This window comes from Pan paniscus, chromosome 5 (assembly GCF_029289425.2).
Source record: "Pan paniscus chromosome 5, NHGRI_mPanPan1-v2.0_pri, whole genome shotgun sequence".
NCBI lineage: Eukaryota > Metazoa > Chordata > Mammalia > Primates > Hominidae > Pan > Pan paniscus.
Window position 1 is genome coordinate 190,912,309 of NC_073254.2, and position 13,190 is coordinate 190,925,498.

Here is a 13,190-nt window from a genome sequence, read left to right on the forward strand (position 1 = left end):
CAATGCTATTTGGTCAACTTGACTGAGCTGGCCTCATAGGTTACAGGTTGCTCATTGTTAGAGATGAGACTTTAGACCAGACTGGACAACATAGTGAGACCCTGTCTCTACCAAAAAGAAAAAGAAAAATTAGCCAGATGTAATGGCATATGACTGGAGTCCCAGCTACTTGGGAGGCTGAGACGGGAGGATCACTTGAGCCCAGGAGTTTAGGACTGCAGTGAGCTGTGATCGTGCCAATGCAATCCATGCTGGGCGACAGAGTGAGAACCTGTCTCAAAAAACAGAAAGAGGGATTTTAGTATAACATTCAGCCACTGCCATATTGGGAACCCACAAGAATGTACTTTAAAAAATATGTCAAAGAAGGTGGTGAGGGCTGTAATAGCTGCTATTCAGGCAGTAATGCAGTGCTGAAGGGACATCAAGCAAATAGTGTGATGCCTGTGGGTGCAATGTTACTCCTTCCCTTAGGTTGCCAAAAAAATCAATACTTCATAGCATTCCTGAAACGAAAAAGCTTATGAACCATTGTGTTTAGGGTGTAAGCTATCTATTTTGGGCTACCCATCACAGCTTCTCTCCTTTGGTAGAATAAAGTGAACTGAACCACCATGCCTAAGGTATTTGCCTTATTTCTTCCTCAGCTGGTTCATGGTTACATTGTCAAAGCTGGCAAAGCATTCAAGACCTGATTTCTCAGACCGAGTGTATGTGTGAATATAATATACTCATTTGCACAAATATAAACCCTCTGTCTTAACTGTGTTCTGCAAAAGGCGTGATAAATACTTTCAAGTTATATGTACTTATCAGTAGAACTAATGGAATACACACAGTATATTTTATGGGGAATTTCAGAGAAGGAAGGAAAAGTCAACCTTCTATTTGGCATCAGGATAGTAGTAAAACATTCTACTTGTGCATCAGATAGATTTTTATGACCTAACCTGGACAAGTAACTTAACTCTTGGTGCCTCATGTTTGAAAGAGGGATAACACTCTACGGGGTCATTCTAAGAATTAAATATTGCCAAAACACATGAAAAGATTCTCAACCTTGTTAGTAACAAATGAAGATCACAATGAAGTCTTCTTTTGTACTCAATTGATTGGTGAAAAATGCATGCCTGATAATATTGACATACAGACCAATGAGATCTCTTATAATTTGCTGGGAAAATGTATCAATTTGTACAAACATTTTGAAAAATAATTGTGCATTTTCTTGTGAAGTAAAACATTTGAATAATCTAGGACCCAGCAATTCAACTCTTACACAGACACTCAAGAGGAAGTTGCACACACATATGTCAGAAAAATGTTCATAGCAGCCCTGTTCATAAGAGCAAAACCTGGAACAATTGAGAGGAAATGAATAAATTGCCGTGTAGCCACACAATAGAATACAAGACAGCAGTGATGCTGAAAAATATAGCAAGCCTCAGGAGTTTATATATTATATGGATAATTCTATGAAGCTCAAAAACACCCAAAATTAAACAACATATTCTCTAAGTACATACGTGGGATATGTGATAAAACTAAAAAGAAAACAGGGAATGATCAGCAATCCAGAACCAATTCATGACTGTTGTTACTATCTTATGGGGCAGGCTGTGGATTGGAAGCGGGGGCGGTGCACATAGGTACGTGTAACTTACTGGTAATGCTTTTAGGTTAGGAATGAGGTCAAAGGAGTTCACTATAAATTTATATTAGAAAGAAGGGCTATCTATGGATTAGTGATGAGAGTGTCATGCACCAGCAAATATGATTAATGAACTTAGGTTACCTGAGGTCCAAATAAATAATGAGAAAAAAATAAATAAAAGTGATGCATGAATACTAAAAATTTGGAATTACATATATAATATGTAATAATAAAGAAAAAAGTGTCACTGGTTATCCTTCAGGTATAAAAATTACAATTAAAATTGTAATGTTATAACCTTCCATTCTTTCCCCTATGAATTAAAACTTTTTTTTTTTTAACGAGACTAAAAAATCAAGTTGATAAAATCTATGCCCTGTGGGAACTGGTTAGGTCAGGCTACCCACTCCAGATTTCCAGCAGGCTGGCCTCAGCTCTACCTACAGCCAGTAGCTTATTAAGGCTCTAGGCGCCAGTGACACCTTCAGACAGGTGGTTAGTGCGCCCTAAGGACTCTCCGCAGCGTCGCTCAGGTTCACAGAACACGCCCAGGGGCGTGTCCAGCTGTCGTCGGGGAGAGCCCACCTCCCCGGGGGGTGTGGCTAAGGGACGAGGCACTTCTCGTCCAGAGCCCAGGTAATCCGGGCGGGATCAGCTGGCGTCGCGATGTGATGACGTCAGGCCCCGGGCAGGCCTGGAGTGGCGCGCTGGGCGTGCGCGGCTGCAGTATGGCGGGTTGGTCCCAGCGGTTCAGCTGAAGTAGGGACGTGCTGTAGGCCGGAATGTTACCGGCTGTTGGATCTGCGGATGAGGAAGAGGATTGTCCTGAATTGGTTCCCATTGAGACGACGCAAAGCGAGGAGGAGAAAAAGTCTGGCCTCGGCGCCAAGATCCCAGTCACAATCATCACCGGGTATTTAGGTAACTAACCATCCCAGTCACAAAATGCCGTGAACTCTGGTGTCATGGGATTTTGCGGGCTGCCGGTGCCTCTTCTCCTGAGGCATTGGGGCCTCATGATCAAGAGCAAATGTCTTTGAGGTAGGGGCTGGGTCACTTGCTTCTCGTAGGGGTTACCTCTCATCTTGGGAGTTAATGATGCCCGGTCCCCTCTGCGTTCGATTCCCGTTTCTCAAGTGAGATGGAAAGTTAGCCTTTGAAACAAGGCTTTGAAGCTAAGACACGCCCCCCAATTGTCTCTGTGACCTCTTACCAGGTTATCTTACCTTCCTGACGCTCATCTACCTCACCTGAAAATGGAAAAATACCTGTCACCTGGGAAACAGGGCCGGAGCCACCTACCTATTGCCGTGAAAGCAAGTCCCGTCTGTAAAATGCCCGACACGTGGGGCTTTCGTCAGTAGATTCCCCTTCCCCACGAGCCACAGTCCTCCAGCCAGTTGGCAGGAAGTGCTCCCATCTTAAACGCTTTTTTTGGAGGTCTGTTTGTAAACCACTGCGTAGGAAGTAAGAATAAAATCTCTGTCCTCCAAGACTATTTCTCAAACTAAGAACGTTGAGAGTGTACAGGGATACTCGAAACCACAAGTTTGTGAACTTGGTAGTTTCGTGAAGGGCGGTTTATGCACTTACACTAGAAGTTTCTTACTGGAAAAGTTTGAGAAATATATTTTTAAACCTTACAGTTAAATAGAAGGGCTAGAACAAATATATGACTGTATTAGAAGTTTGGAAAAAGTTAAGAAATGTAAATAAAATGATACTGTTTCCGGGAAATAATATTCCTAGTTGTTGCTAGAGACAGGTACAGACTTGGGCCACTTCGTGACCTTTTATGTAAAAATAAGAAATAACTGCTTTTGTTTTTTTAAAAACTTTGTAGACTGTAAGTTTATTCCCGTTTTTTGCTCGGAAGTAATTTTATAAGGGAATTTATTTTTGGCGTTTCCCCACAGTTATTCAGAGGCTGCTCTGCTGAGAAGATGAACAAATTTCTTGTCCAAAACAATGTATTTCAAACGTGCCCCTCGGGCCTTTGCCGTGTTGCTCACTGGTAGGTCAGTAGATCATTGGAGAAAATGATCTGAAGCTCAGGAGTGAGAATTAATACCAGCAACCTTGTTGCTGAATCTAGGGATAGTTTCACTCCTATCCCTGACCATTTTCCCTTTTTGAAACACTGTTCTTTTGGCTTCTATTACATTTTTCTTCTGGTTTTTCCACCTGCTTCTCTGGCTTCTTTTTAAGGCTCCCTGCTCCTTCCCCCTTTGTCCATCTTTAGCTACACACCTGTGTAATTTCTATTTTGATGTCCTACAACTTAAAACTTAACATGTCTGAAACTTCATCTGTTACCATCCCCCCAAATCCTGCTTCTGTGATCCCAACCATTTGGAATACTCTAAAAGCCTCCTGACTAATCTGGAGTCTTGCTGCCCTTTAATTTATTCGTTGCATGTTAGCCTTAATGATCTTTATAAATGTCAATCCGACTGCGTCACACCTTTCAGTGGCGTCCCTATGGGTTAAAATTCAAATTCCTTAACATGAATTACAAGGACCTGTAGGATCTGGATCTTGCCAACCTTTCCAGCCTGCCAAATTGGCCCCGCACAATGAACTAATGTTACTTCAAAGGTGCCAAGTGTTTTAGCCCCTTGGAATAGGTACTTTTTTACTGTGACTCCTCTGGCTAGATGTCCCTCTTAGGTTCTCCATAGCATTTTGTGCATCTCCTATTGAATATGTCACCCTGTGACATAATTGCCTCCTTATTCACTGAATTCCCCTCCATTCCCCCCTTCCCTTAATATTTCTAAGCTCTATGAAGGCAAAGACTATCTTGTTCACTTTTTCACCAAGGCCCAGCATAAATCTGTAACGTATTAGAAACCTTCGAATGAATGAACTATGTCTTAAAGTGTTTTTTTTTTCATAATATGGTTAAAAAGCCCTAGTAAATCTTCTCTTAGAAGATTTCTTACATTCACCCTTTCCTTTCAGTTTTCACATCACTGCCCTGTGAAACACTCATGTTCAGGGCCTCTGTCTCAGGCTTGGACTGGTTTTAAGATCTTCCTCATTGCCCTAAGTCTCTCTCTTCCATTCTATACTTCATATTTTTGTGATGTTGAGCTTCCTAAAGTACTCTAAATATAAGCCTTCATCTCTTAAAAAGCTTTGAAAGGAATATGACCTAAAAGATATTAATACCCTAATACTCCGTAAAATCTTCCTAGTTATAGGAAGATCTAGTTATATACTAGAAAACTTAATGTATTTCAGAAGACATGTATAGCCTACATGTAAAAGTTTTTAGCAGCACTGTAATAGTAAAACACTGGAAACAAACCAAATGTCCAACAAAAAAAAAGATAAAGAAATGATATAGTCATACAATTGAACTACAATACTATGCAGTTAGGATTTTCTTTTTTTCCTCTATGAATTTTAGTGTGTACGGTTCACAAGACTATTTTTTTTCTACTGGAGATTGACATATTGGGTTTCATATGCCACCTGCTGGATAAAGTTGGTATAGCTTTATGAATTTATCTTACTGAACATTCTGTCCATTGTTGACACTACCTGGCTCTATTCCCCATTTCATAAAAACTTATATAGATTATTTAAAGCATACTATAAGTAGCCATATAGTCAGCCTGAAGTTGCGTCTCGTTAATGTTGAAATAAAAGGTCATTATAAATAAAAGAGTGTGTGTACATTTTAGGGAAGGTTAGGCTGGGTTGAAGAAACTGTTTCAACTTGTAGGAGTGTTTGTAAATATTTATAAAATTTTATGTCTACATAAAGTATTTTGCAACAGGTTTCAAAGGATGCTTTAATCTTATCCTCTAGGATATTCTCTACTAAAATAATATATGAAAAATAGCATGCAAATTCTCAAAAACGTTAGGATTCTTTATATGTTTTTTGTATCTTTAAAATTATTTTGAATTTTTTTATTTACAAAAAATATGTTTTATAGGTGCTGGGAAGACAACACTTCTGAACTATATTTTGACAGAGCAACATAGTAAAAGAGTAGCGGTCATTTTAAATGAATTTGGGGAAGGTAAGTAAAGTTCAATAAATGTCATGTTGCAAGATTTTGTGTGACTGTTTATTCCTCTGGTGAATTGATATTCCATATTTAAAAATGAAAATGCAAGGTATTGTATTGATGTGGATAGCTTTAGAAAAATTAGATTAATTTCTGTTAAGATTTATATGGGTTGAGATACTGAAATTAGTTTTAATAAAATTTTATTTTGTATAACTTTGGAGTTCTTATTAACAGAATTAAACTACATTTTTACCTGAAATAAATGACTCCAGAAGTAAAAATCTAGACATATGAAAAAACGTTTATTTTTTATTTTATTTTATTTTTTTGAGATGGAGTCTCTCTCTGTCGCCAGGCTGGAGTGCAGTGGTGCAATCTCAGCTCACTGCCACCTCTGTCTCCTGGGTTAAAGTGATTCTCCTGCCTCAGCCTCCCGAGTAGCTGGGACTACAGGCGTGCGCCACCATGCCCAGATAATTTTTGTATTTTTAGTAGAGACAGGGTTTCACCATGTTGGCCAGGATTGTCTTGATTGAGCTCCTGGCCTTGTGATCCACCCGCCTCGGCCTCCCAAAGTTGCTGGGATTACAGGCATGAGGCAACATGCCTGGCCAAAAAATGTTTTTTTTAGGAATTAGAAAGGCACTTTTGTATGGACTCTATTGCAACTCATGAAAAATATTTGAAAATGCTTCTGTTATTAGTTAACTTTGTTTAATGTTTATTATCTGCAATGCAGTTAAAACTCAGTATTTTAAAAATGAGGTAAACATATGGTCTTTATCCTCATGTATTTTAAGTTATCTGTGAAAATAAGTGTGCTTAACTTCTCAACTGAAATATTAAACTGTAGTCAAAAAAATAGCTCTAGACACAATACTTCTGTTATCTTTATAGGAGTTTTTCTTCATAAGTATGAATTGTAATCAAAGCTCACTTCTAGCCAAAAAACAATATCTATTAAACGATTTCTTTTAAAATGTACTATTTTTTTTCAGTTGTAAAAAGTAAAAGAGCTAGGTTTTATGAAGAGGATGGGAAGCCAGTTATATTCGATTTCTGGTTTTAATAAACTAAAGAGAAAAGTGCTTTTTAGGCAAAAATCCTGAGATTTCTAATAACAGACTGTTTTTTTCATCATCTTATTAAATAACCTATTGCACACTGATTACATTTATTCTTACTATTTTCTTTATTTTTTCCCGGATCATTTTTGCAATTTTATTTTTCACAGCATTCTCAATACTTTTCTTCATGTTTCATTAATGTTCTGTATATAGTCTGAATTCTGTAGCAACCTCTTTAGAAGCTCTTTATTAATACCTAGCTGAAATATAAAAAATATGTAAGTGTAAAACTACTCGATTTTATGGGAGCTCATTTGCTTAGTGGACTTTTAGAACTTCACCATTTGGTATATTTCTTTATTAGAGGAAAAGTAAAACATTTAAAATAATTCTTATAGATAACAAGCATTTCAAATATAGTTTATTCTTTCTTAAGTAAGTATTGCTAGGAAAATATGTGAATTTGACTAAAAGTTTAGGTTTTTTTTTTTTTTTTTTTTTTTTTTTGAGATGGAGTCTCGCTGTGTTGCCCTGGCTGGAGTGCAGTGGCACAGTCTCGGGTCACTGCAACCTCCGCCTCCCGGGTTCACACCATTCTCCTGCCTCAGCCGCCTGAGTAGCTGGGACTACAGGCGCCCGCTACCTCACCTGGCTAATTTTTTGTAATTTTAGTAGAGATGAGGTTTCATTGTGTTAGCGAGGATGGTCTCGATCTCCTGACCTCGTGATCCGCCCGCCTTGGCCTCCCTATAAGTTTAATTTTTAAATGAGCACATGGTACACTGGCCAAAAACCTTCCTCAAGATGAACTAGGGTTTTTACTCATTGGGAATATTCAGCAGTTTGTCTAACAGAAACAATTTAGAAGAAGAATGAAAAGAAAAAGATAGATAAGGCGGTCTCTTAAGAGGTTGAAGGGCATACAAAATCCAGTATATAAAACATACTAGTCTATTTAGAAAGTTTACCCTGGACAAGAAAAAAATGCCTTCAAGATAGCTACTTTATTAAGAAATGGGGGTGGCCAAGTAAGAGGCCTAAGGAGGAAGTAGGTATGTTTATTAGTTTAGGATGTGTCTTTTTCAGGGCTTAAGGCATCTTAAATAAAAGGTAAAATAATGTAGTGTACTGTAATTTCGATATCGAGGCTGCATGAATAAAATGAAAGAATATAAGTTATAAAATGCAGTTTCTGCTTTAAGATCTCCATTATTGAGTTATCCTCATCTTTGTTTTTTGTTGGCTAATGGACATAAGCTAAAGAGTGCTGTTTGTTAATTATTCTAGGAAGTGCGCTGGAGAAATCCTTAGCTGTCAGCCAAGGTGGAGAGCTCTATGAAGAGTGGCTGGAACTTAGAAACGGTTGCCTCTGCTGTTCAGTGAAGTGAGGAATGTGTTTACTGTGTACATGGTTTACTAGAAATGTTTATTGATTATATTTCCAGCTTTAATTTTCTTGAGTAATTTAACTGAATTTACACAGTTTGCTTCATTGTATTTTTAAACAAATAGAAAATAAACTTATTAGGAAGCATTTTCTTAAAGTGTTTCTTGCTGTGTTTTCTATCTGCTCTAATGTTTTGGTCCTTTTATTGAGTTTTTATTGCTTTTGATGTCAGGGCTTATTTAATCTCTAGTGCATGAAAGTCTCATATGTAAAAAATGATTATTCTGAATTTAATCTGTCATTGGTCATATTTCTAAGTGTTCAACCTTATAAAAAAAATAAATGACTATCAAAAAAGAGAAAAACCTTACATTATGTTCTACTAGTTAAGTTTTCAAGGACAGTGTTCACTAGTCTACCATATACCCTAGAAGAGTTACCCAACACATAGTAGCACTCAAATATTTGTTGAATGAATTATAAAAATGACTACTTGTACTGTTTATTTTGTGTATTCTAGTGAATTAAATCTCTTCGGCATCATTTACTCCCTTAGGTATTTGACTTTGTGTCAAATGTTTTGGCAAGGATAAAATTATAACAGACTTTCTTGAACAACCAAAATGTAATCTATTAAGGATTTTCCTTCACTTTTGATAAAATAAGAAAAAAGGAAATTAAAACCTTGCATCCTAATGTAAAATAGAATTATATGGTGTTTAATATCAGTGTCCCTTTAGCTATTATATTAAACTACTATAGTTAATAAATTTTATCATTATTTTGTATGTTGGTTTTTAAAAATTTCATAAAGCTATAAAAAGATACTTGGTCAGATAAAGTTTCCTCTGCTTTTAATTTTAATAAAGTATTATTATGTATATGATTTCTTTTTCCCTATTATATATATGCATCTATTGTTTTCTCACTGGTAAATATGGGACGGACATTTTGTTAGAAGGTTAGAAGTGAGTTAAATTTTCACATTCCTAAGGATACTTTTGTCTTGGGTTGTTGAATACATTTTAAAGTGTTTATAATAATCACTTCAAAATATTTAGGTAGTTAACTGTAAATTATGTTTTGGTATTCTCCAGGGACAATGGCCTTAGAGCTATTGAGAATTTGATGCAAAAGAAGGGGAAATTTGATTACATACTGTTAGAGACCACTGGATTAGCAGATCCTGGTAAGAAGTGAGATTATTAATAACCAGAATATAGTTCTGTGATATATTGTAAATAGATGTATTAGTGGAATATCTAAAATGAGTATTAAAGCTTTTGTTAGTATTAAACCAAAAACTTTTTTTGGTTTAAAAGAGGAAAAGTACTCGGTTCTCATTTTCTTTGGCAGTTGAATGAATGATCAGAGTATTTCTTGGTACTTTTAAGCTGTTAATAGAATTTGAAGTTTTATTGATTGACTTAGGATTATTTGTAAGAACAGAAGTTGTTAAAAATAAGGACATGTAGGAAGAGCAGAGACGTTCTACCTCTAAGTACAGTTGTCCCTTGGCATCCATGGGGTATTAGTTGCAGAACCTCTGAGGATACCAAAATCTATTAATGTTCAAGTCCCTTACATAAAATGGTGTAGTATTTGCCTATAACCTATGCACATCCTCCCATATACTTTAAATCATCTGTAGATTACTTATAATACCTAATACAATGTAAGTGCTGTGTAAGTAGTTATTATACTGCATTGATAAGGTAATCATGACAAGAAACTCTAAACTCTACTATGGAAAGCTACACAGAGTCAACCTGTTTCTAACAATGGGTTTCTGTTACCTTCTTACCAAGCTCTAATTCTTGATAAAGTCTGCTTATTTTCCCCAAATAACTTTTAGATAAAATCTTTATTTTCAGTTTGCATAAAAGTTAGTGCTTATTCTGTGAATCTGACCCATACCATTATTTTCTTTTTGATCTGGGTCTCTGGCATTGGGGCGATTTGTAAGACTATGTTAAAGTATTTGGGGGTAATTTACTAAACAGGTCATAGTTGTCCAAAAGAAATATTGAAGTATCCTGAGAGTTCAAATGTGATCAGTGGTTATTGTAATTAAAACAATTACATAATAACATCATCCCCATGTTTTCAAAGTAGTATTGAATTAGGCTATTTTGGTCCTTATAGTAGGCATGGGTTTTCATACCTTTCTGATAAATCTGACTGATGATAGGACTTGGACTAATATGTTGGCATTAAATATTATTTGAATCTGGTAAGAAAGAAAAATATATTGTATGCTTTTATTAGAAATAGCAAGTATCAGTTTATTTCATCATAGCCAGTTTTGCCATTTTATAGACAAAAACTTGATACTTTTGAGAGTTTAATTAAACACGATTCAGCTTTTCAGAGGAAGAAAGAAAAACTAAAGATCACAGAGAAAGCTTTTATACAAATTGTAGTTATAAAAAAGTTGATGTTTCTTGCTTCTAACTTTCTTTACAATAAAGATTTTATTGTTTGGGTAAAGATGGAACATTCATTGTAAAAAAATTTAAATACCTAAAAAATACAAAGAAGAAAGTTGAAAAGTAATCATCTCACTATTGTGATATACAAGTAGGGGCTGGGCATGGTGGCTCATGCCTGTAATCCCAGCACTTTGGGAGGCTGAGGCAGGTGGATCCCTTGAGGCCAGGAGTTCAAGACCAGCCTAGCCAACATGGTGAAATCCAGTCTGTACTGAAAATTCAAAAACTAGCCAGGCGTTGTGGCGCACCCCATAATCCCAGCTACTCAGGAGGCTAAGGCATGAGAATCGCTTGAAAGCTGGGAGGCGGAGGTTGCGGTGAGCCGAGATCACGCCACTGCACTCCAGCCCAGGCAACAGAGCAAGACTGTATACACACACACACACACACGCACATGCACACACACACACACTTTCATACACACACACACAAGTAGGTAAATTTTATTCCAGGGATCTCTCTATGCCAGTGCTACTTGGTAGTATGTTGAATGGCAGCCTCAGCCTCAGCTGGGAGCTTGTTAGAAATGCAAATTCTTGACCAACCCAGATCTACTGAATCGGAATCTCTAAGGGAGGGGGTCAAGCAAGCTGTTTTTAATAAGCCCTTCAGGTGATTCTTATACTGTACAGCCATACCGCAGGGATGTTGTGGGCTTAGTTCCATATCACTGCAGCAAACTGAATATCACAATAGAGTGAGTCACACACATTTTTTTGTTTCCCATTGCACATAAAAGTTATGCGTTTTGGCCGGGTATGATGTCACAGGCCTGTAGTCCCAGCTACTTGGGAGGATCACTTGAGCTCAGGAGTTTGAGGCTGCAGTGAGTCATGATTGCACCACTGCACTCCAGCCTGGATGACAGCATGAGACCCCATTTCTTAAAAAAAAAAAAAAAAAAAAAAAAAAAAAAGCTGTGTTTATACTATACTGTAGTCTATAAAATGTGTAATATAATTGTCTAAAAAACATACATACCTTAATTAAAAATATTTATTGCTAAAAAATGCTAACGATCATCTCAGCTTTCAGCAAGTCATAATCTTTTTGCTGGTAGAGGGTCTTGCCACAATGTTGATGGGTGCTGACCAATCAGGGTAGCAGTTACTGAAGGTTGGGGTGGCTATCGCAATTTCATAAGATGATAATGAAGTTTGCTGCATTAGTTGACTCTCCCTTTCATAGAAGATGTCTCTATAGCACATGATGCTATTTGATAGCATTTTACCCACAGTATGACTTCTTTCAAAATTGGAGTCAGTCCTCTCAAACCCTGCTCTATCAATGAAGCTTCTGTCATATTTTAAATCCTTTGTTGTCATTTCGACAGTGTTCATAGCATCTTCACCAGGAGTAGATTCCATCTCAAGAAACCACGTTCTTTTCCCGTCCATAAGAAACAACTTCTCATTAGTTAAAGTTTTCTTATGAGATTGCAGGAATTGAGTCACATCTTCAGACTCCCCTTCTAATTCTAGTTCTCTTACTGTTTCCACCACATCTGCAGTTATTTCCTCCATTGAAGTCTGAAATCCCTCAAAGTCAGCTGTGAGGGCTGGAATCATCTTTCAAACTCATTCATGTTGATACTTTGATCTCCCATGAATCACAAATGTTCTTAATGGCATCTAGAATGATGAATCCTTTCCAGAAGGTTTTCAATTTACTTTGCCCAGATCCATCAGAGGAATCACTGTCTATGGTAGCTATAGCCTTATGAAATATATTTCTTAAACAAGACTTAAAAGTCAAAGTTACTCCTTGATCAGTGGGCTGCAGAATGGATGTTGTGTTAGCAGGCATGAAAACAACATTAATCTCCTTGTACATCTCCATCACAGCTCTTGGGTGATCAGGTGCGTTGTCAATGAGCAATAGTATTTTGAAGAAATCTTTTCTAAGCAGTAGATCTCAATCGTGGGCTTAAAATAAACCATGCTGTAAACAGATGTGCTGTCATCTAGGCTTTATTATTTATAGAAAACAGGCAGAGGAGATTTAGCATAATTCTTAATGGCCCTAGAATTTTCAGGATGGTAAATGATTATTGGCTTCAACTTGAAGTCACCAGCTGCTTTAGCCTCTAACAAGAGAGTCAGCCTGTCGTTTGAATCTTTGAAGCCAGGCATTGACTTCTCTATAGATATGAAAGTCCTAAATGGCATCTTCTTCCAAAAGGAGGCCATTTCATCTCCATTAAAAATCTGTTGCTGGCTGGGCTCGGTGGCTCATGCCTGTAATCTCAGCACTTTGGGAGGCCGAGGTGGGCAGATCACGAGTTCAGGAGTTCAAGACCAGCCTGGCCAACATAGTGAAACCCCATCTTGACTAAAAATACCAAAAATTAGCCTGGCTTGGTGGTGGGAGCCTGTAATCCCAGTTACTTGGGAGGCTGAGGCAGGAGAATGGCTTGAACCCGGGAGGCGGAGGTGGCAGTGAGCTGAGATTGCACATTTCACTCCAGCCTGGGTGACAGAGCGAGACTCCATCTCAAAATAAATAAATAAATAAATAAATAATAAGTCTGTTGCTTAGTGTAGCTACTTTCATGAATGATGT

The 13,190-nt window shown here is 37.3% G+C and overlaps 1 protein-coding gene across 9 annotated transcripts in view; it reads left to right on the forward strand.

The window, feature by feature from the left end:
- The first annotated feature begins 2,001 nt into the window (after positions 1 to 2,001).
- LOC129398082 (zinc-regulated GTPase metalloprotein activator 1A-like) overlaps positions 2,002 to 13,190 on the forward strand; it is a 43,014-nt gene continuing 31,825 nt past the window's right edge. For 2 of the 9 annotated variants that reach the window (XR_010112557.1, XM_063605568.1), the window contains exons 1-4: positions 2,346 to 2,575; positions 5,605 to 5,691; positions 8,037 to 8,133; positions 9,234 to 9,325. Coding sequence is in view for 8 of the 9 variants with exons in the window: in XM_063605568.1 (XP_063461638.1) it covers positions 2,437 to 2,575; positions 5,605 to 5,691; positions 8,037 to 8,133; positions 9,234 to 9,325 (415 nt within the window). In the remaining variant the exon portion in view is untranslated. Of the gene's footprint in view, positions 2,576 to 3,549; positions 3,669 to 5,604; positions 5,692 to 8,036; positions 9,023 to 9,233; positions 9,326 to 13,190 lie in introns of those variants that run through there. The other 7 variants (XM_063605567.1, XM_063605566.1, XM_063605570.1 and 4 more) reach the window with 7 other exon arrangements.